This window comes from Panthera tigris, chromosome B1 (assembly GCF_018350195.1).
Source record: "Panthera tigris isolate Pti1 chromosome B1, P.tigris_Pti1_mat1.1, whole genome shotgun sequence".
In the NCBI taxonomy this organism is placed as follows: domain Eukaryota; kingdom Metazoa; phylum Chordata; class Mammalia; order Carnivora; family Felidae; genus Panthera; species Panthera tigris.
This window is the reverse complement of record NC_056663.1, coordinates 131,018,075-131,040,254: the sequence shown is the minus strand read 5'-3', so window position 1 is coordinate 131,040,254 and position 22,180 is coordinate 131,018,075. Positions and strand designations below refer to the sequence as shown.

Genomic DNA, 22,180 nt, shown 5'->3' with positions numbered 1-22,180 from the left:
GAGCCGTCAGCACAGAGCCCGACGCGGGGCTCGAACTCACAGACCACGAAATCATGACCTGAGCTGAAGTCGGCGGCTTAACCGACTGAGCCACCCAGGCATCCCTGTTGTTCTTTAAACTACTTAAGTGGTACATTGTCTGACTTCAGAATCTTTATGATCTCGTATTTGCCAGACATGTGTCTCCCTTTTCTTATTTAGGGAACTCATACACATACTTCAATGCCTAGCACCAAGGTCTCTAACATTCCTAACACTGCTCCTCTGTGTGCGCACATATGCCTGCTTTAAACCACTTGTAAAATATTTACACACAGCATTGTTATTGTTTGCAAATTTATCTTTCTAGATTGAAATCCTTTGAGGACAGAGTAATATAACATTTCCTTTCAGGCCTCACAACAAATATTCATATAGTTCCTGCATTAAATGTGTGGTGATAAATCTTTGGTTGTTCCTGGCAACGCTTTGGGACTCACTTAAAAGTCAGGACAAGGGGTGCCTGGGTGGCTCAGTCGGTTAAGTGTCTGACTTAGGCTCAGGTCATGATTTCATAGTTCGTGGGTTCGAGCCCCACATCAGGCTCTATGCTGGCAGCCTGGAGCCTGCTTCAGATTCTGTGTCTCCCTCTCTCTCTGCCCCTCCCCACTCACATTCTGTCTCTCTCGAAAATAAACATTAAAAATTTAAAAATTCAGGACAAGAAACAGGGATCACATGAGTGTCATCAGAAAAAGAATTGAAATGTGTGAGCATAGACATGATTTGTAAGGAATTTTGGAGAAAAAAGTCCAGAGTTCTAAAAAAAAAAAAAAAAAAAAAAAAGAGAGAGAGAGAGAGAGAAAATAAAAATATAGTGTGGAAAAACAGGTGAAGGTAGTCAAAAGGTACAAACTTCCAGTTATAGGATCAATTAGTCCAGTGAATGTAATGTTCAGCCCAGTGATTACAGTTAGTAGTCACTACTAACTATGTATATTTGTATATATGTATTAATATTTATATATTCACTGTATATTTGTAATCTGTGGAGATCTTAAAAGTTCTCATCACAAATAAGAAAAATTTGTATGTAAAGTGATGTGATGGATGCTAATTAAACTTACTATAGTGATCATTTATCAAAATTATACATATATATATAATCAAATGTTGTATACCTAAAATTATAATATTATGTCTATTTTACCTTAATAAAACTGGAAGAAAAAATAATGATCTAAAGATTTGTATTTCTGTAAGAAATCTGAATATAAAATTTTAACCTACAATTATATTAAGAATATAAAATCTGTAAGACAGAAGGACTATTTAGGAATATAGTGCTCATGGAAAGATATGTTCATAGTCCTCAATATTTGAGTTCTTCATTTGCAACATCTTTTTGCCAGGAAGATTCCTTTAAGTTTTTTTCAAATCTCGTCTCTAAATAAAGGTTAAGTTGGAATTCTTGAGGCAATTACTTTTGATTTTTTTAAATAAAAATCCACTTGTATATATGGATTGCATATGACTTGTGGCTGGCATAGTCCCTCACCTATTGCAAGACTGTAATAAATAATACAGCATAGTTTTTAAAAATCCAGCAAGTAAAAAAATACTTTGCTATATATATATGTATCATAATTATGTATATATGTATGAAAAATAAGAAAATATTCCTATTAACTGAATAACAATTCCCAGAACTAGCATTACAAGATGTTTCACTTTGTGAGGGGGTATAGGGACGAGTCAGTAACAATTGTTTATCATCCAAGGCTTTCACTTGTGTTCTCATTTACTTATTACAATTCCACAGCATACATATCATTCATGTTTGTCAAATGAGACCGCAGCTCAAGGGAGGTTGAGCAGCCAAACCTACGCTGAGACCTAGGTTTTCACAAATGCATTAAATTAAGATAGGTTAAATCCCCATTTGGAATGCACCTGGTTGCTAATTGTGACTAGGCTAAGGGTACTCATGTTATGAATATCACTGTCAATTACAAGATATAAACAGTAAACCAATATTTCAACTGAGAAAAATACTAGAACAAGAGGTACCTTGAGAGTTTTTTTAAATATTAATTATAAGCACATTTACCTATATTATCTCATTCAATCAACATGAAACAAGCTAGGATATAAATGGCAAAATTCCCATTTTGCAACAAAAAAAAACACCTGAAATTCATAAATCAAACTACTTGCCCAATCACACAGCTGGTAAGATGTATACACAGAGAATATAAATTTAATACTTTGCTTATTTATTCCCTTAACAATCAAATATTTAGTAAGATAATACCATGTGCCATGCACTATTGCAGACTATGTTCCTCTCCAGTGGATTACTTTTAATGGATAGAACTTATACTCCTGGAAACCTTAAAATTCATATATGAGTTATAATGTGCTAGGCTGCCATGGACTTTAGGAAAGATGGAGGGGTGCTGCTATACGATTCTTGTACATTCATGTGGCAGTTAACTGTTTAATAATATCTCACATGGCCATAGCTGTAACAGTTTATTTTGTACAGACACACATTGATACTAAATATCTATTTTATCTTTTTTTTAATTATTATTATTTTTAACGTTTATTTATTTTTAGACAGAGAGAGACAGAGCACGAGCGGGGGAGGATCAGAGAGAGAGGGAGACACAGAATCTGAAACAGGCTCCAGGCTCTGAGCGGTCAGCACAGAGCCCGACGCGGGGCTCGAGCTCATGGACCGCGAGATCATGACCTGAGCTGAAGTCGGCTGCTTAACCAACTGAGCCACCCAGGCGCCCCTAAATATCTATTTTATATATAACAATGTTTGTTTCTCTTCATTAGAACTATAGCAAAACTCTTAGTGGTCAAGGACTTAACTACCATAACCTGAGACAAATCAATTTCCTAATCATTTATATCAAAGAGCCTCACACTAGGGAGGCTGGGAAGATGGCAGAGTAAGGGGATGCCACGCTCACCTCATCCCACAGATACAACTAGATAACACTTCCATCAGTATAAATAACCCAGAAACTGACCTGAGGACTGACAGAACAAAATCCACAACAAAAGGTGGAGAAGAGGGCATCAAAGAGGGTTGGAAGGGTGGAGACACAGGGGGAAGCAAAATGGACCAGGGCACAAAACAGGCTATCATACCTGGAAGCCTGCACAGGTAAGATGAATCCCCATGGCATTTGGCTTTGAAAGCGAGAAAGACTGAATTTCAAGAGTTCTTACAGCAAGAAGGACTTAAATCCTGGAATTTTAAAAATCAGCAACTTGGTCCTGGAAAGGCCCAGAGAGCAATAGGAAGCCTAGTCCCTGCCCTTAAAGAGACTGCACCACAAAAAGCCCTTTGGAGTTACAGCAGAAAAACACCTGGAGCATATGGGAGAAAGAGCTATTTACTCGTCTCAGAGCATGTCCCAAAAGGGCAGAGATCCTAGGAAGACTCCTCCAAGACAAAGAGGCTGGCAGGTACCAATTCCCTACCCCCTACCCACCCATTGTCTCTTAGAATAAGCACAGAGCCAGCTGCAGGAACCAGAATGCTGACATTCACCACCTAACTTGTTTACATCAAGTCCACCCCCACGTTCTTCAGCAGATCAGCCATTTCCAGTCACACGTGCTTCAGTCCCATTGCTGTGGGTCTCGTCACCCAGAAGACTGGTACAAGCCTCTGCCAATACCACATCTCCTGATGAGCATGCTTTTGGAGGCTTTGGTCTGATTGGGGGTAGTGGGATGGCAGCAGCATCGGTCATGCACAAGCCTGAGGCACACCTTGTTAAAATCGCACCTGCCCCCACCACACAGCCCTGGTCGGTGGTATGTGTCAATTCACAAGCAGACTGGCACACATGTTGTTAAAGCTGCTCACCCACGCTGGAGACCAAACACTGCTGCAACAGACAAAGACAGACTCTGCAGATGACTGGATTGAAGGCAAATGCAGCCAGGACACAACAGCAGGGCACATGTAACACACAGAGGAGAGACCCCCTGAGACACCAGGTTCTGGGGAAGAGGAAACACTGTGCCGCAGGGCACTACAGGAACTTTTCTTCATACAGTCACTGCTTTCAGGAGCAGGAAGCAGAGCTGACTTCCCTAACACAGAGAAACAGAGATTTAGACAAAATGAGGAGACAAGGAATATATTCCAAATGAAAGGACAGGACAAAATCACAGCAAGAGACCTAAGTGAAATGTGGGTAAGTAATATGCCAGTCAGAGAATTTAAAGTAATGATCCTAAAGACACTCACGGTACTTGAGAAAAGAGTGAAGGACGTCAGTAATACCTCTAATAAAGAGATAAAAAGAATCAATCAGAGGTGAAAAACACAATAAATGAAATAAAAAATATACAAAACGAAATAAATAGTGGGCTAGTGGAAGCAGAAAAATGAATCAGTGAGTGACCTAGAGGACAGAGTAATGAAAAGTAATCAAGCTGAGCAGGTGAGAGAAAAATCATTATGCAAAATAAGAATAGGTTTAGGGGACTCAGTGACTCCATTAAGTGTAAAAACATTCACATTACAGGATTCCAGAAGAAGAAGAGAGAGAAGGGAACATAACATTTATTTGAAGAAATAATAGCTGAAAACTTTCCTAATCTGGGGAAGGAAACAGATACCCAGATCCAGGAAGCACAGAGAGTCCCCAACAAAATCAACCCTAGGACGTTCACACCAAGACACATACAATTAAAATGGTAAAAAGTAGTGATAAAGACAGAATTTTTAAAGCAGCAAAAGAAGGCAGTCACATACTTCGAAACCCCATAAGGCTATCAGCTGATTTTTCAGCAGAAAATTTGCAAGCCACAAGGGAGAGGCATGATATATTCAAAGTGCTGAAAGGGAAAAATCTGCAGCCAAGAATATTCTATCCAGCAATGCCAATATTAGGAATAGAAGGAGAGAGTTTCTCAGACAAACAAAAACAAAAGGAGTTCATGACCACTAAACCAGCCCTCCAAGAAATGTTAAAGGGGATTCTTAATGGAAGGGAAAGACCATATGTATGAAAAGTAGGAAACTCAAAAACTTAGAGTAAAAATAAGAATATCTGTAAAAATCAGTCAAAAGATTCACAAAATTAAAAGATGTAAAATATGACACCATGTACATAAAATGTAGGGTGGAAAGGAGTAAAGGGGTTCAAATTTAAGTTAATATAAGCTGCTATGCAGAAGATATTATGTACAAACTTAATGGTAACAACAAGTCAAAAACCAGTAATAGATAGGCAAAGAACAAAGAGAAAGGAATCCAGTATATCACTAAAGAAAGACAATAAACTAGGAAAGAGAGCAAGAGAAGGGCAGGGACAAACTAAAAAAAAAAAACAAAAAACAAAAAACAAAAACCCACAAAATAAGTAACAAAATGGCAACAAATACATCTCTGTCAATAATTACCTTGAATGTAAGCAGACTAAATGCTCCACTCAAAAGACATAGGATGATGAAATGGATTAAAAACAAACAAAAACAAAACAAGATCTAGCTTTATGCTGCCTACAAGAAACTCATTTCAGACCTAAAGACCCCTGCAGACTGAAAGTGAGGGGATGAAAGAAACATTTATTAAGCACAATGAGGTAAAGGAAAGCCAGAGTAGCAATACTTAGATAAGACAAAATAGGCTTTAAAACAAAGATTGGCATGAGGGACAAGACACTATATAACCATAATGGGGACAACCCAACAATAAGGTATAACAATTGTAAATATTTATACACCCAAATACGTAAAGTGGTTAATAAAAACATAAAGGAACCATTCAATAGTAACACAATTATAGTAGGGGACTTTAACACCCCATTTACGTCAATGTACAGATCATCAAAACAGAAAATCAATAAGGAAACAGTGGTTTTGAATGACACCCCGGACCAGATGGGTTTAACAGATATATTTAGGACATTCCATCCTAAAACAGCAGAATACACATTCTTTTTAGGTGCACATGGAACATTCTCCAGAACAGATCACACAGTAGGCCAAAAACAAGTCTCAACAAATTTAAAAAGATCAAAGTCATATCACGCATCTTTTCTGACCACAACACTATAAAACTAGACATCAACCACAAGGAAAAATCTGGGAAGAACAAAAATACAGAGAGGTTAAATAACATGCTAAATAAACATGGTTGACATGAATGGTCAACCAAGAAATCAAAGAAAAAATAAACACTTACATGAAAATGAAAACACAACCATCCAAATGTTTTGGGTTGCAACAAAAGTTGTTCAAAGAGGGAAGTTTATAGCAATACAGGCCTACCCCAAGAAGAAAGAAAAACCTTAAACAACCTAACCTTGCATGCAAAGGAGCTAGAAAAAGAACAACAAAACCCCAAAACAGCAAAGGAAAGGAAATAACAAAGATTAGAGTAGAAGTAAATGATTTAGAAACTTAAAAATCTCTGTAGAGAAGATCAATGAAACCAGGATCTGGTTCTTTGAAAAGATCAACAAAACTGATAAAACTCTAGCCAGACCCATCTTTAATTCATTAATTAATTAGAGAGAGAGTGCATGCGCAGGAACACACATGCACACAAAGTCATCAAATGGAAGAGGAGAAAAAACTGATACCACAGAAATATAAGTGATTGTTAGAGATTATGAAAAATTATAAACAAATTAGACAACCTAGAAAAAAATGGATAAATTCCTAAAACATACAACTTACCAAAACTGAAGAAGGAAGAAATACAAATTTGAACAGACTGATTATTAGTGAAGAAATTGAGTCAGTAACTACAAAAACTCCCAACAAACAAAAGTCCAGGACCACACAGCTTCACAGACAAATTCTACTGAACATTTAAAGAGTTAATACCTATTCTTCTCAAACTATTCCAAACAATGGAAGAGGAAAAAAAACTTCCAAATTCATTCTATGACCAGCCTTACCCTGATACCAAAACCAAATAAAGACACCACAAAAAAGGAGAACTACAGGCCAAACTCTGATGAACACAAATGCAAAAATCCTCCACAAAATATTAGCAAACCAAATCCAACAATACATTAAAAAAAAAAAATCATTCACCACAATCAAGTGGGATTTGTTGCTGAGATGCAAGGGTGACTCAACATTCACAAATCAATGTGATACATCACATCCATAAGAGAAAGGATGAAAACCATATGATCATTTCCAGAGATGCAGAAAAAGCATCTGACAAGGTATAGCATCCACTCATGATAAAAACCCTCAACTAATTAGGTTTCCAGGGAACATACCTCAACATAATAAAGGCCTTATATGAAAACCCACAGCTAACACCATACTCAATGGGGAAAAACTGAGAGCTTGTCTCCTAAAGTCAGGAACAAGACAAGGATGTCCACTGTCACCACTTTTATCCAATATAGTACTGGAAGCCCTAGCCACAGCAATCAGACAACAAAAAGAACAGAAGCCAAGTTGGTAAGGAGGAAATAAAATTTTCACTTTTTTCAGATGACATGATACTATATATATATAAAACCCTAACAATTCCACCAGAAAACTAGAACTGATAAATGAATTCAGAAAAGTTGCGGGATACAAAAAATCAATGTACAGAAATCTGTTGTATTCCCATACACTAATAATGAAGCAACATTAAGTGAAATTAAGAAAATAATTCCATTTACAATTGCACAAAAAAATAAAATAGGAATAAACTTAACCAAAGAGGTGAAAAACCTCACTCTGAAAACTATAAAACAGTGATGAAAGAAATTTGGGATGATGAACAGAAGTGGAAAGGAGTTCCATGCTCATGGGTTGGAAAAATAAATATTGTTAAAATGTCTATACTATTCAAAGTAGTCTACAAATTCAATGTAATGGCTATCAAAATACCAACAGTATTTTTCCACATACCTAGAACAATCCTAAAATTTGTATGAAATCACAAAAGACCTCAAATAGTCAAAGCAATCTCAAAAAAACAAAACAAAACAAAACCCTAAACTACAACAAAACAAAAAAAACTCTGCAAAACAACAGATACCTCCAGGTTTTGGGTTTTTTGTGTATCACAATTCCAGACATCAAGTTATATTACAAAGCTGTAGTAATCAATACAGTATGGTACTGGCACAATAACAAACACATAAATCAATGGAACAGAATAGAAAGCCCAGAAATAAACCCACAGTTTCATGGTCAGTTAATCTTCTACAAAGGAGGCAAGATTACGCAATGGGGAAAAGACAATCTCATCAACAAATGGTGTTGGGAAAACTGGATAGCTAAATGCAAATGAAATGGACCACTTTCTTACACTATACACAAAAATTCAGAATGAATTAGGGACCTAAATGTGACATCTGAAACCACAAAAATCCCAGAAGAGATTACAAGCAGTAATTTCTCTGACATTGGCCATTAGCAACATTTTTCTAGATATGTCTCCTGGGGCAAGGGAAACAAAAGTAAAAAACTATTGGGACTACATCAAAATAAAAAGTGTCTGCACAGCAAAGGAATCCACCAACAATTCTAACAGACAACCTACTGAATGGGGGAAGATATTTGCAAATGACACATCTGATAAAGGGTTAATATCCAAAAAATATGAGTAACTTATACAGCTTAACACACTGTAATAATCAGTGGATTAAACCAAATAATCCAATGGAAAAATGGGCAGAAAACATGAACAGTCATTTCTCCAAAGATGACACACACAGATAGCTAACAGACACATGAAAAGATGCTCGACATCACTCATCATCAGGGAAACACATCTGATAAAGGGTTAATATCCAAAAAATATGAGTAACTTATACAGCTTAACACACTGTAATAATCATTGGATTAAACCAAATAATCCAATGGAAAAATGGGCAGAAAACATGAACAGTCATTTCTCCAAAGACGACACACACAGATAGCTAACAGACACATGAAAAGATGCTCGACATCACTCATCATCAGGGAAATACAAATCAAAACCACAATGAGATACCACCTCACACCTGTCAGAATGGCTAAAATAAAAAACTCAAGAAGCAATAAGTGTTGGTGTGGATGTAGAAAAAAGGAACCCTCTTGTACTGTTGGTGGGAATGCAAACTGGTGCAGCCACTGTGGAAGACAGTATTGCAGTTCCTCAAAAAATTAAAAATAGTACTACCCTACAATCCAGTAATCACACTACTGGGTATTTACCCAAAGAATACAAAAGCAGTAATTTGAAGGCATATATGGACTCCTAGGTTTATTGCAGCAGTTTTTACAACAGCCCAACCACAGAAGCATCCCAAGTGTCCACTGATAGATGAATGGATAAAGAAAATGTGGTGTGTGTGTGCATACACATACACAAATATACAGCCATTTATATAATATATATACACACACATGATATACAACCATAAAAAAGAATGAAATCTTTCCATTTGCAACAATATGGATGGAGCTAGGGAGTATAATGAGAAAATAGAAGAGAAAGGAAAGCTTCCATATACATTGCACAAGGTTAGCAATACCCTGATACCAAAACCAGTCAAAGAAACCACAGAAAAAGAAAACTACAGGCCAGTATCCCTGAAAAACATAGACGATACACACATACACACGGGAATATTATGCAGCCATAAAATGGATGAAACCTTGCCACTTATGACAACAAATAAGTCAGATTGAAAAAGACAAATGCCCTAGGATTTAACTCATGTGTGGAATCTAAAAAATGAATCAAATTAATAAACTAACAAAAAGCAGAATCAGACCTATAATTACAGAAAACTGATGAATGCCAGATGGACTGGGGGTGGAGGAATGGGCAAAGTGGATGAAAGGGAGAGGAAGATACAGGCTTCCAGTTATGGAATGATTAAGTCATGGGTATAAAAGGCACAGCATAGGGAATATAATCAATGTTATTATAATACTGTCGTTTGGTGACAGATGGTAGCTACACTTGTAGTGAGCATAGTATACATATACATATAGAGATGCTGAATCACTATGCTGTGCATCTGAAAGTAATGTAAAACTGTGTTATCCATACTAAAAACATAATAAAAAAAAAACTCATCTAAAAACTTTCTCTTGAAAGTCTCTATGACTGTAACAATGATAAACTAAAACCACCTATTGATAAAAAAAAAAAAAAAAAAAAAAAAGACCAACAACTGAGGAACAAAGAAGGTCAGCACAAAGTTAACTCCTGTATTGTAGTAACAGATATCATTGTTAAATAGTCTGTTTCTTTTTAACAGTACTGGAAAAAAAATTGAATTGAGAAATTTTAAAATTCCAGTCAGCTTCAAAATATGGATTTAATAGTCCTAGAAGTTTCTCCTCAACAAGCAATCACGTAATTGTACATCAATTTCAGTACATTGATAGGGACTTTTCAAATTGTTAGCGAGTTTAACTATTACATCCCCGTAGGAAAAGAACATGATGTAGAAGATAAGGGAAAGGGAATAACAGAAATTTTTGAACACTACAAGCTTAAATGTAGAGAGAAAGAAGTTGGGAAAAAATACATATGTGGGTGTTGGTGGGTGTGGGTATATAGGTGTATTTATAGGTATATACGTATATACATATATGTGTATATATATATATATATATATATATATATATACACACACACAATCATATTATATACATACACATATATATAATAAAAGAGGGGGAAATATGAAACACCAAGAAGATAACTATCACCTACCACTACCTTTTGAAATTGGCCATGTCAGGGTTTAGGTTGACAGATACACTAAACTAATAAGGGCAGGATTAGACCCCTTTCTCCAATTTCTGTAGTTTTTAAACTATATAAGGAGAAGATAATAGCATATATCTCAAACATTTTCTAAACGGATGACTATTTTAAGACTGTCAGTTGCACCTTACCCACATTTTGTATCTTTACCATTCCCTTCAGATGCCTAAAATCAGGCTAAAAATCTGCCCACACCACAATATACGTAATATGCTATGATTTAGGATTCAAGCAAAGAAAGAAAATGTGTATCTGTTTTGGATTAATGAAATGAGAATTTTCAATAGATAATCCTGAGGTAGTTTTTTGAATTTCCATAGATATATAATCCACCTTCACAAAAATTCTACAATATCATTATATGTGTATGAATTAATCCGGCCTTTCCCACTATAGTTGTCTTTTAGCTACCTAGAGCTCCTTTCAAAGCCTCCTTTCTTAGGAGGTTAAGAGAATGTGGGTATTTCCTTCTAGTCAAAAGATGCAGGAAATAACATCATAGCAAGTATTTACTTAGGGCTCAGTGCAGAGTGTTGGGTACTCTGCACAGCAATTTATATATACACTTTTAGTTCATCCTTATAACAAAACTAAAACAGTATGATTTTTATTCCAGTTGTCCAAATGTGAAAGATTTTATAGAACCAGTCAGAGATTCCATGGCTGGTAGATGGGAGAAGTACCAAACAGAGGCTGTTTCCAGAACCCATAAAGTTTATCACTAAGATGTACTGCCTGTCTGGTCTAAATTTATTGTTTAGTAAATTTCCAGAACAATAGTTGAGGTTACTGTAACATAAAAACAGAATTGCATTAAAACATTAAAATTTTAAAAACACAATCAACGGATAAGGAAAAGACAAGTACGGGAATTCAAAATGAATTAGCTATGGCAATGAAGCACAAATTTAAACTCAGAGATTTGTTGCAAGTCAGTGCTAAAACGGACCTATCTAGTTCTTTCTTGTGTCAGATAAAAGAAAGACAAGTTTCATCTGGAAGTTGCCTTTTTTCCTGACATTAAAGATAGTCCAAATTTTTCACGGGAATCCTTAAGTAAAGAAAGGGACAGTGTATCACAAGCAGTACTTTCAACATCAGTGGGGCTAAGAACGGAGATATTCCTCAGGAGGTTATTTCTTACGTCTCTCCTCTAAGAAAGCCGGTGGAGGAAAAGTAAATTGGATCACTTAACACTGTAACTTTGTTATAACCCAGTTAAAAACTGGGCTAAGGATCTGAATCGCCATTTCCCCCCAAAAAGATACATAAGTGATAAATAAGCACAAAGTGATGCTGGAGATAGCCATCAGGGAAATGCAAACCCAAACCACAATGCAATACCATTTCACACACACTAGGATAAGGAGAAAAAAGATAAGGACAAGTGTTGGTGAGGATGTGGAGAAATTGGAGCGTGCTACAGCCTGAATGTTTATGTTCCTCCATAATTCACATGTTGAAATCTTAATGCCCAATGTGATGGCATTAAGGGGTGGTGCTTAGGTCATGAGGATGGAACCCTCATTTAGGGAATTAGTGTTCTTACAAAGGAAACCCAGAGATTCCTTCTCCTTCCACTATGTGGAGACACAGCAAGAAGGTACCAGCTATGAACCAGGAAGTGAATCCTAACCAGCCATCACACTGAATCTGTTGCAGCTTGATCTTTTACTTTCCAGCCTTAAAAAATGTGAGAAATAAATTCCTGTTGTTTATAAGCTACCCAGTCTGTGGTGTTTTGTTGTAGCAGTACAAATGGACTAAGACAAAAGGACTAGGAGTCCTTATACACTGTAAAAAAGTAACTTGCTTTAGAAATAGCTCCTCAAGGAGCACCTGGGTGGCTCAGTCGGTTAAGCATCTGACTGGCTCAGGTCATGATCTCGCAGTTCCTGGGTTTGAGCCCCACATCAGGCTCTGTGCTGACAGCTTGGAGCCTGGAGCCTGTTTCAGATTCTGTGTCTCCTTCTCTCTCTGCCCCTCTCCTGCTCATTCTTATTCTCTCTCTCTCCCTCAATAAACACTAATTTTTTTTTTTTTTAAAAAATAGCCCCTCAAAAGTTTAAACACAGACCTACCATATGACCCAGTAATCCGAATCTCAGTTATGTACCTGAGAGAAATGAAACCATATGTTCAAATGTCTGTATGTACAAAAACTTGTGCATAGATGTTCATACCAACATTATTCATAAGAGCCTAACAATGGAAACTTGAATGTCCATCAACTGATGAATAAATGTGGTACATCCATATTACAGAACAGTATTCAGCAATAAAAGAATGTGATGTACTAATGCATGCTATCTAACATGATGAACCTTGCAAACTTTATGTTCAGTGAAAGAAGCCAGTCACAAAGTACACATATTGTATGATTCCATTTATATGGAATGTCTAGAATCTGCAGATCCATAGAGATAAGTGCTTGCCAGGAGCTGGGGAACAGGAGAGGGTTGGGGGGGATGGAAAGTGACTGCTAACAGTATGGGATTTCTTTCTGGGTGATGAAAACTTCTAAAATTGATCAAAGCTCCTTGAGAAGCACTATCATGGGAACTTTTTAATCTAGAAGCATGGAAGCCAAGTATTAATAACAATCTTCCTCAAACATAAGAGAGTCTCACTAAGGTAGAATTGCATTATGATATTATCTACACAGCTAAATTAGGGATAGTTTCAAGGCTGAATGAGCTTATCTATCAATGATTATCATTTAAGCTTTTTTGGATCCTGGATCCTTTAAGGATGTGTTGAAAGCTTTGAAGAAGGTAGGCATGGTGTTACCCCAAGGAGTCTAAATAACTTCACAGACATTAGAGGAGGACTCTCCATGATTGTAGTAAAATAAGACAAAAACAAGAACATTGCATAATGCTGCTTAAATGGAAATGTAATAAGTGAGTGTTGGGGGGGGGGGGTGGAAAGCTGGGTAACCACAAAAATGATCAAACATCCCCCTCTCCTGGCTTGCAGGACTGACTACCACTGCCTCTCCAGTGAAACTCTAGCCTGTCCCTGTAGCTTCCTGGATAAAAATTAAAAGACCCAATAGTCAATTGCTCCTGCTTTCTGGCAGTACTTAATCCAGAATAGACTCTTCACTTTCTTTAAACCTCCCTAAAATCACCTTACCCAAGTCCTTGTGCCAAGCTCACCTGACTCCCTCTTTTTGAGATATTCCATGGTTTTTCAAGGTATGGATCTCCCTTACTGCAGCAGTAAGCCCAATTTTGGCAACAGGTTGTGTTCCTAGTAATATTTGGCTGATAAGAAGCAGTATCATAAAATATAATATGCTATTAAGAGTATGTATATAAATTTTTATGTTTATTAGGACTTTATGTTCTCATTTAAAAATGTGATATAAACTATACTATATAGGAGATAATTACATTGATAAAAGACAATGGATACACCCTAAAATGTTTAGTGTTATTGTGTCTGAATGCTAGTTTATTTTCCGTTTTGCTTTTCTGTATTTCATATTTTCCTTCAAAGATGGCTTATAATTTAAGAAGAGAGGGGGAGGGGGAAGAAGAAAAACTCCCTTCCAAAAGAATATGAACGAAGAACTTCATATTCAAAATGGTGGTCAGTATGTAAGGTTTTCAAACTTTAGCATATTAGAATTTCTTGGGGTGCTTGCCAAAAATGAAAGGTTCCTGGGTTTCATCCCTGGAGTGAGCCCCAGAAGCTACAGTTTGGACCCCAGGTGATTCTGACCCATCAAGTCTGAGGAGCAACCTTGGGAGAAGCAGTTTTTGGACAAACTAGAACAGAATAATGTACAGATTAACAGAGGAAGGATTGGACTTGTTTAGGCTAAAACAGCAGCAAGCAGAGCCTTAAAGCATGAAGCTGCATGTGTTGGGCACAGGGAGCATGGGTGGTCTGGTGCACAGTGGCTTTCAGGAAGGTGGATTTCATCAATCTATGGGAAACTGAGGACTCCTTTAGAGAACAATTTGGAAAGGTAAAGTGGGTCTAGATTTTACTCAAGTTTCCAACCCATACTGTGGCCACCAACTAGCAATTCACTGGTTTCTTCAATTTATATCCACATTTTTTTTTTTTTTTTAGGAAGCAAGTCTAATTTTTCCTTAAACATTTCCACCAGTAATTTTCATTTTTTCAACCCTATCAAATCTTTTTTATCTTCCTAGGAACTCATTGTCTTAGCTTTGCCTATGCTGCCAGTCAATTGAAAACCTACTGCCAGCCAACAAGGAAACACAAAAAACAAAATTAAGTTTAAAAGCCTCCTACTGGGCATCTATAGAAGACTCAAGAATATGAAAAAAATCACTATCTTTCAATATCAGGTTAAAAACCTTCTTAAAAAAGATAAGGGATTTTCCAAAGAGTAATCTGTTCTGTCATTTGTGTCCAGAAATTTTCAAGTGGGAAAGCATTTCTACCTTTAACTATATAAAAGGGATTTTTTAACACTAAAAATGAATGATTTGGGCTTTTGTCTAAAATACAAGGTGAAATAACTTTACAGCTAAAAGAGACTTCAAAGAATAGGTTTTCATTTTAAAGATAACAACTGTTTTATATCTTGTTTGCCCTAATACACTCCAAAATATGTTATATTTTAGCTACAAAAATCCCCTCCATATTTTATGTCACTCAAAGTAGGTGACAAATGTTCTTTGTGAAACCATTTGCTGCAAATCAATTGGCAATATTTTTCAATCATTAAGAAATACTATTTGATATTAAATCAGCTTAATACAAATGGAATAATAGTATCAGGTCTTCATCTTAAGCTTACTGGAGTAGCTAATTTGGGTAACTTAACCAAAAATTTCCAAGTAAATGAGGATCAGTGATAAAGTAAATGAAATAAAAAAAAAAAAAACAAGAAAGCAAGAAAGCAGTTGCTTTACAAGAATTTATCTAGAGATGTACTATTCTATTACAAAACTATCATGCATGAAACATACTACGGAAAATGAGGCTGCAAAATGTATTTGCACTGAGATTATCTTAGTAGAAAAGGGAATTTAGAACTTTGAATGATGAGAAACATAAGCCATTTCAGGTGATTTGGAGTAGCCTTCAGCAAACCCACATTCCAATGAACCAAATGCCATGTCTGATGAACACTGCTACAGACTTAAGGTACCCTCACAACCAGAATGCCATTTTGGTAGGTTAATGTCGAAAATTCCATTTTAACAAATGGCCACTTTAATTATGCAAAAATAAATACCCACAATGTACTTTTTCCTCTTTTTACATCTTTGAGTTAAATATTTCCATTGTGATGGTGGACAGAGCACATTGCCTTTAAAACCAAATAGTTCTGGCTCAACTCTTTATTCTGCCACCTACGTTTAATAGATTCACACACCTTTTGGCTTTTGATTCACTGTACAAAAAATAGAGGTACCGTTGACCTCATAATACAAGGATTAAGGGATACCACATACAGAAGGAAAGAAATCCTGGTAGCAGCATTCCCTCAGGAGTGAACTGTCTTCTAATTAGAGAATAAACCACAGTGAATGGTAAGGGACAGGTAGAAAAAAGACACAGAATAGAAAACTTCCCTGTGTCATAAAGGAAAAAGAATCTAAGATATCACAAACAGCTCAGAGAGAAGGTTGGGGGGATGCTGAGACAGAAGAATGTTGGGGAGAGGAGAGGATGGCATGTCAAGACGGAATGAGGTGGTGACCCAAAGAATGGACAGTAAGAAATGCCTGTGCTCAGCCTGGCTCCTAATAAAACCAGGAGGACACACGCTCTATTTTAAGCCCCCCCCCTTCTTGTACTTGAATACAAATCTTCAACTAGTAACCCCTCCCCTCAACAAAAAGGAAAAAGTCTGTTATAGAAAACTAGCTTGTGTAAAGACACAGCTGTCTTGGGTAAAGTCAAGTCTTATTAATAAGTCTACTAAATACAACTGCCTTGTGGGAGGTGGTGTTTTGAGGCAACCAAGGCATATGGGCTGTGTTCCAGATTTAAACTCACACAAGGTGGTGAAAAGGGAACACTTCTAAGAGATAAGACATGATCAAGCTGGAGAATCAGTAGGAACAGAGAAATGATCCAAGGGGTATCTGGAAAGAAATTAAACCTCAGAGATATCGGGCAAGGGAGAGAAGAGACAGGGGTCACTTTATTTAAATACATAATAGGACCCAGTGACCCCAGTAGGCTGGCGGGTGAGGGAGAAGGCCAGGGGGCTAACATCTGGTTACATGCCACCGCCAATGGTTGGTAGTCGGTACATATCAGCTCTTTTTTCTTAAGGAATGGATACCATATCAGATACAACTGTTTTCACGCTTCTTACAACTATGGGGGAGGGGGGGCAAACTTTTAAAAGTGATATAAAACTTGCACGAAGTTGTACTTTACCTCAAATAGTCAACCAAACTTGCAGAAACTGCTTGGTTGATAGTTGGGAGGAAGGGTGGGGGGAGGAGGAGGAAGCAGGTATTTGTCTAAAACTACTTCACAGCATAACTAGGAGATCACAGATTTTCCATCATGCCAGGTAGAGGAAAGCTGCGATTTTCAGGTAGGCAACTGAGCAGTTTGGGCGCGGGAGTCAGATAGTTAGAAGCCTTACAATCATCTCTTTGCTGCAGTATGAATGCTCAGGTCAGTTCCCTTATGAAACGTTTTAGCAACAATATGGCCTTTACAAATAAATGACGAATTACCATGCTACTTTATGTTAACGAAAATGGCTAGACATTTATGTTAGGGTATTGGAGAAACTTTAGCCTTTTCCATTTTTCAAAGTATTATACACGCACAGAGAGAGAGAGAGAGAGAGAGAGAGAGAGAGAGAGAGAGAGAGACACACGGAAGGCTAAACGCGTTTCCTTGGTAAACAGGTGCTGCAGGATGGAGGTGCAGCCACTCCCTTCCCCTGGGAAGGCTCTGAGCAAACCTCCCCCCCCCCCACCCCGCTATAAGGAACGGAGTCCGGGAAGGGGGAGTTGGCATGGTTCAACGCAGAGGTTATTAGTACACAAGTGCTGGCATTCGGTCCATTTAGAATTCCAAAATAGAAACTAATGCTACCTCCGCTTAAAATAAACCAAGGGACTATTTGTCAAACTGCAAATTTCCTCATTACTACCGAGAAGCAGAAGGAGAAAAGGGGCGGCAAGAAACTCACGAGGGAGTCTCCCACAGGCTCACGCGTCTCCCAGGTGCAGTCCGTCTTGCACAGGGTCCGCTTCTATGGTGACTGTGACTTCAACCCTGGAGCATCGCAACCAGGGAGGGAATACTCGATACCCAGTTTGACCAACCCCTGCTGCACCTCAGGAACCCCGGGCTTGCTCAGGTAGATTATGCAGAATGTAAGCCCAGCTCCTCTCCTGAACCCGGTCCCCAAAGGGAGCAAGCCTTCCTGCCCTCGGCCAGCAACCGCGTCTGCTCGCTTCTACCTTTGCTCATGATCCTCGCTCCGACTCCTCCAGTCCCAGGTGACGGGCGCTGGAACGCACGGGTGCAGCGGCCGCTATTTGTAAACACGCTCCACGTGCGCTCGCCCAGCCCCATTCGCAAGCCGCTCGTGGCACCTGAGGATGAGTAGCTTTCTCCAGAGCCCTCAGAGGGTGCGATTTTTATTCCACCTGAGAGAGGAGGAAGCCTCGCCCCCAGAGGCGAGCCACTGAAAGAAGGGCCAAGACAGGGTGGACTTGGACCGCCCCCTGCTGGCCGACTAAATAGTCTGCAGGCTAGAGCAGGCAGGGCTTTAGCCAAACCCACGCCGCGCCTAAAGAAGCTGCAGCGGCCGGCCCCGCCCCCGCCCTCTCGCCGAAGACCCCGCCCCCGGGCCGCGCGCACTCGCCCGCGCAGGCCCCACCCCCTTGCCGACACAGCGTTCTTGCGGGGGCGCGCGCGTGCACCCTAATCCCCCGCCTTCCGGCTCCGGCGGCGACGCTCGCCGCTTGCCGCTGCCGCCGCGCCACCAGTGTCAGCCTCTCTCTAGAGACTCCATTTGCTTTCAGGGCGGTCTGGCCCCCGCGCGGGCTGGCGGAGAGCGATGCCCCCGGCCCGCTGACTGGCGTCCCCTGGGCCAAGCGCTCGCTCGCTGCGGCGGTGACACCCTGGTCGCCGGCGTCCACGGAGGAATCCGGGCTCCCTCCGCGTGAGCAAAGACGTCCCGCGCTCCGGAGCTCGCCCTGCGGGGAGAGGCCCTCGCTAACGCGGCTTGTCTCTGACCTCTTAATTTCAGGAGGTAGGCAATTCAGGTCCCGCTGTCACTCCAGATAATGCCTAAAAGCATTATTTGTCGGATTTTGCCATCACACTGATAGGAGGCGTTAATTTTCTCAATATAGTTGCAGGATAGATACGAGTAATGCCACAGACCCTGATATTGAAAAAAAAAATGTTTTTGGTATTTTCCTTTAGGTTTCGGAGGCACCGAGTGCTTATACAGCTCCCCACAGGAACTACTTCTGTTGGCCCATCGAGGATCATCTTTCACCAGGATTATTTTAACATCTTCACTGAGCCTTCCACTCCATACCTTCTACCATGAGTTCTGATTTCTACCAATGAAGTTTTTGATGCTTGCTTTAATCATGTGACACCACCTCTTGTCCGCCTTTTGCCTTTCCAGTTGCCAAATACATTAGGTATAAGTTTGTGTCATGTTAAAGTACAAAGTTTTCTGCCTGTCCATTTTCACCTTATTTGCACTGCTCACTTCTGTCCAGCTTGCCTTATCTCGCCTGCCTATGATTTCCATAACCACTCACTTGAATAATTAATCTCTAGCAGTCCTTGCCTAGAAGAGGCTGTATTCCATACAGTACATTGCCTGACAAAGACAGCGTCAGCGGATGAGTTTTTCCATTATATTTTCCCATATGTCATGTCTACAAGTCCTCTCTTAAACTATTTATCCCTGGCACATTTCCCAAAGTACTCCCACCTGAGTCTTAGTTCCTTTAGCAAAGAGTCTCTACCTGTAATGAAAAGAAGAATTAAATACACAATAGGACTGTTTTAGAGACCTTACTGGTACAGATTGGTTGCAGTCTCCTTTGAGATTGCAGTTCATGAAAAGACCTTAAACTAAGTAAGGAGGAAGAAAGAAGATAGGTTTAGTTAAAACTAGTCCTTGTTGAAAGAACTTTGTAGGCTTTAAACAACAAAGTGAAGAGAGTCACATAGGCCTGGCCTGGAAATTGGCCAGCATACCATCCATCTAGGTCCTGCGGAGAAGGGAAGGGATCTTAAAATCCCATTTTCTAGTCTCATTGTATTCAAATCTAAGTTGTTAAATATCTTGTTCTAGTAATTGCTTAAAATATTGGACATTTAAAATGTTGGGGAAACGTAAGCGTGTGGTGTTGACAATTAAGGACAAGCTTGACATTATTAAGAAACTTGAGGAAGGCATATCTTTCAAAAAGCTTTCTGTAGTGTATGGAATTGGTGAATCCACGGTTCGTGATATTAAAAAGAACAAAGAAAGGATAATAAACTATGCAAACAGTTCAGATCCTACAAGTGGGGTATCCAAACGTAAATCAATGAAGTCATCGACATATGAGGAACTTGATAGGGTTATGATAGAGTGGTTTAACCAACAGAAAACAGATGGGATTCCAGTATCCGGAACAATTTGTGCAAAACAAGCCAAATTCTTTTTTGATGCTCTGGGAATGGAAGGTGATTTTAATGCATCATCTGGCTGGCTAACTCGATTTAAGCAGCGCCATGGTATTCCAAAGGCTGCTGGTAAAGGAACAAAATTAAAAGGAGATGAAACTGCTGCCACTGAATTTTGCGGTAACTTTCAGGAATTTGTCGAGAGAGAGAATCTACAACCGGAGCAAATTTATGGTGCTGATCAAACTGGATTGTTCTGGAAATGTCTACCATCAAGGACATTAGCTCTTGAAACTGAACAAACTACTTCTGGTTATAGGTCAAGCAGAGAGAGAATCATTATTATGTGTTGTGCAAATGCCACTGGTTTACACAAGCTTAATCTTTGTGTTGTGGGAAAAGCAAAAAAACCCCGTGCGTTCAAAGGAGCTGACCTTTCAAATCTTCCTGTCACTTACTTCAGTCAAAAAAGTGCATGGATAGAACATTCTGTTTTCAGACAGTGGTTTGAAAAGTACTTTGTGCCACAGGTACAGAAGCATTTGAAATCCCAGGGGCTTCTAGAAAAAGCAGTGCTTCTTTTGGATTTTCCCCCAGCACATCCAAATGAAGAATTATTGAGTTCAGATGATGGCAGAATAATTGTGAAATATTTGCCACCAAATGTCACAAGTCTAATTCAACCTATGAGTCAGGGGGTTCTAGCCACAGTAAAAAGATACTACCGAGCGGGACTTCTTCAGAAATACATGGGTGAAGGAATTGACCCAAAAATGTTTTGGAAAAATTTGACAGTGTTGGATGCAATTTATGAAGTATCAAGAGCTTGGAACATGGTAAAATCTAGTACCATAACCAAAGCATGGAAAAAACTTTTCCCTAGCAATGAAGAGAATTCAGGCATGAACATTGATGAAGGAGCCATTTTAGCAGCTAACTTAGCAACAGTTTTACAGAATACAGAAGACTGTGAACACGTTGACATTGAGAATATTGATCAGTGGTTTGACTCTCGGAGCAATGACTCAAGCTGTCAGGTGCTAACAGACAGTGAAAGTGCTGAGGACCAGGCCAAGCCTGCTGAACAAAAACATTCCAATAAGACTAGAAAAGCAGAACTGAATCCAGAGAAGCATATTAGCCATAAAGCTGCACTTGAATGGACCGAAAATTTACTGGATTATCTAGAACAACAAGAGGACATGCTTCTGTCTGATAAACTGGTATTACGGAGGCTTCGAACAATAATAAGAAGAAAACAGAAGATCCAAAATAACAAAAGTCACTAATAATACTCTTAAGTGTATTTGTATCTTTGTGACTTTATCTGCAGTGGAACTTCATTATCTTCTTTGAAGTGCTGTGGATTTTAAAGCTAAATACATTTTATAAATGATTTTAGGATTAGATGCCATTTTGGATTACTTAAATTACTGCTCTTTAATGTTGATTCTAGTATGTGACCATTTCCATCCATGTAACTTGTTTGTTTACTCTTTCTAATCTGTATTATACTAGTTAGAGCATAAGGTACCTGAGGCCAGATATCTTGTGTCTGTTTTGTGCCTGAATTTCAATGTGTCTAATAGAGGACCGTGCACACTATAGTCAATCAATAAATCTTACTTAAATTTTTATGACTTGCTCTGAACTCCAGTTTCCAAATGAAATATGTTGGGGGTAAGTTTCCATTTCTATGATGTTTCCATCTGCTGAAATTTTTGGAACTTAGCAAAAATTTGTCTGTGCGACGAGAGCACTGAAGGAAAATAGTCTCAAACCTGAAATATGGGATTCTATATCAACAGTATTTGGGTAATC

The 22,180-nt window shown here is 38.7% G+C and overlaps 2 protein-coding genes across 3 annotated transcripts in view; one reads left to right on the top strand and one right to left on the bottom strand.

Annotated features, from left to right (window-relative positions):
* Window positions 1–18,354, bottom strand: part of FAM13A (family with sequence similarity 13 member A) — a 355,423-nt gene extending 337,069 nt beyond the window's left edge. The window contains exon 1 of the mRNA XM_042984194.1: window positions 18,178–18,354. The gene's annotated coding sequence lies outside the window, so the exon portion shown is untranslated. The remainder of the gene's footprint in view (window positions 1–18,177) is intronic.
* TIGD2 (tigger transposable element derived 2) lies at window positions 16,380–21,961 on the top strand. Of its 2 annotated transcripts, none has more exons than XM_042984199.1 (2): window positions 16,380–16,456; window positions 19,151–21,961. In XM_042984199.1, exon 2 carries the CDS (start codon window positions 20,071–20,073, stop codon window positions 21,646–21,648), a length of 1,578 nt encoding a protein of 525 aa, XP_042840133.1. In that variant the 5' UTR covers window positions 16,380–16,456; window positions 19,151–20,070; the 3' UTR covers window positions 21,649–21,961. The 2 variants fall into 2 exon arrangements, with proteins under 2 accessions (XP_042840133.1, XP_007074750.1); XM_007074688.2 differs by lacking the exon at window positions 16,380–16,456 and adding an exon at window positions 18,694–18,974.
* The last annotated feature ends 219 nt before the right edge of the window (window positions 21,962–22,180 follow it).

Bases quoted from the DNA above. Each gene is read 5' to 3' on its own strand.
- TIGD2 (XM_042984199.1), top strand. From the start codon at position 20,071: ATGTTGGGGAAACGTAAGCGTGTGGTGTTGACAATTAAGGACAAGCTT.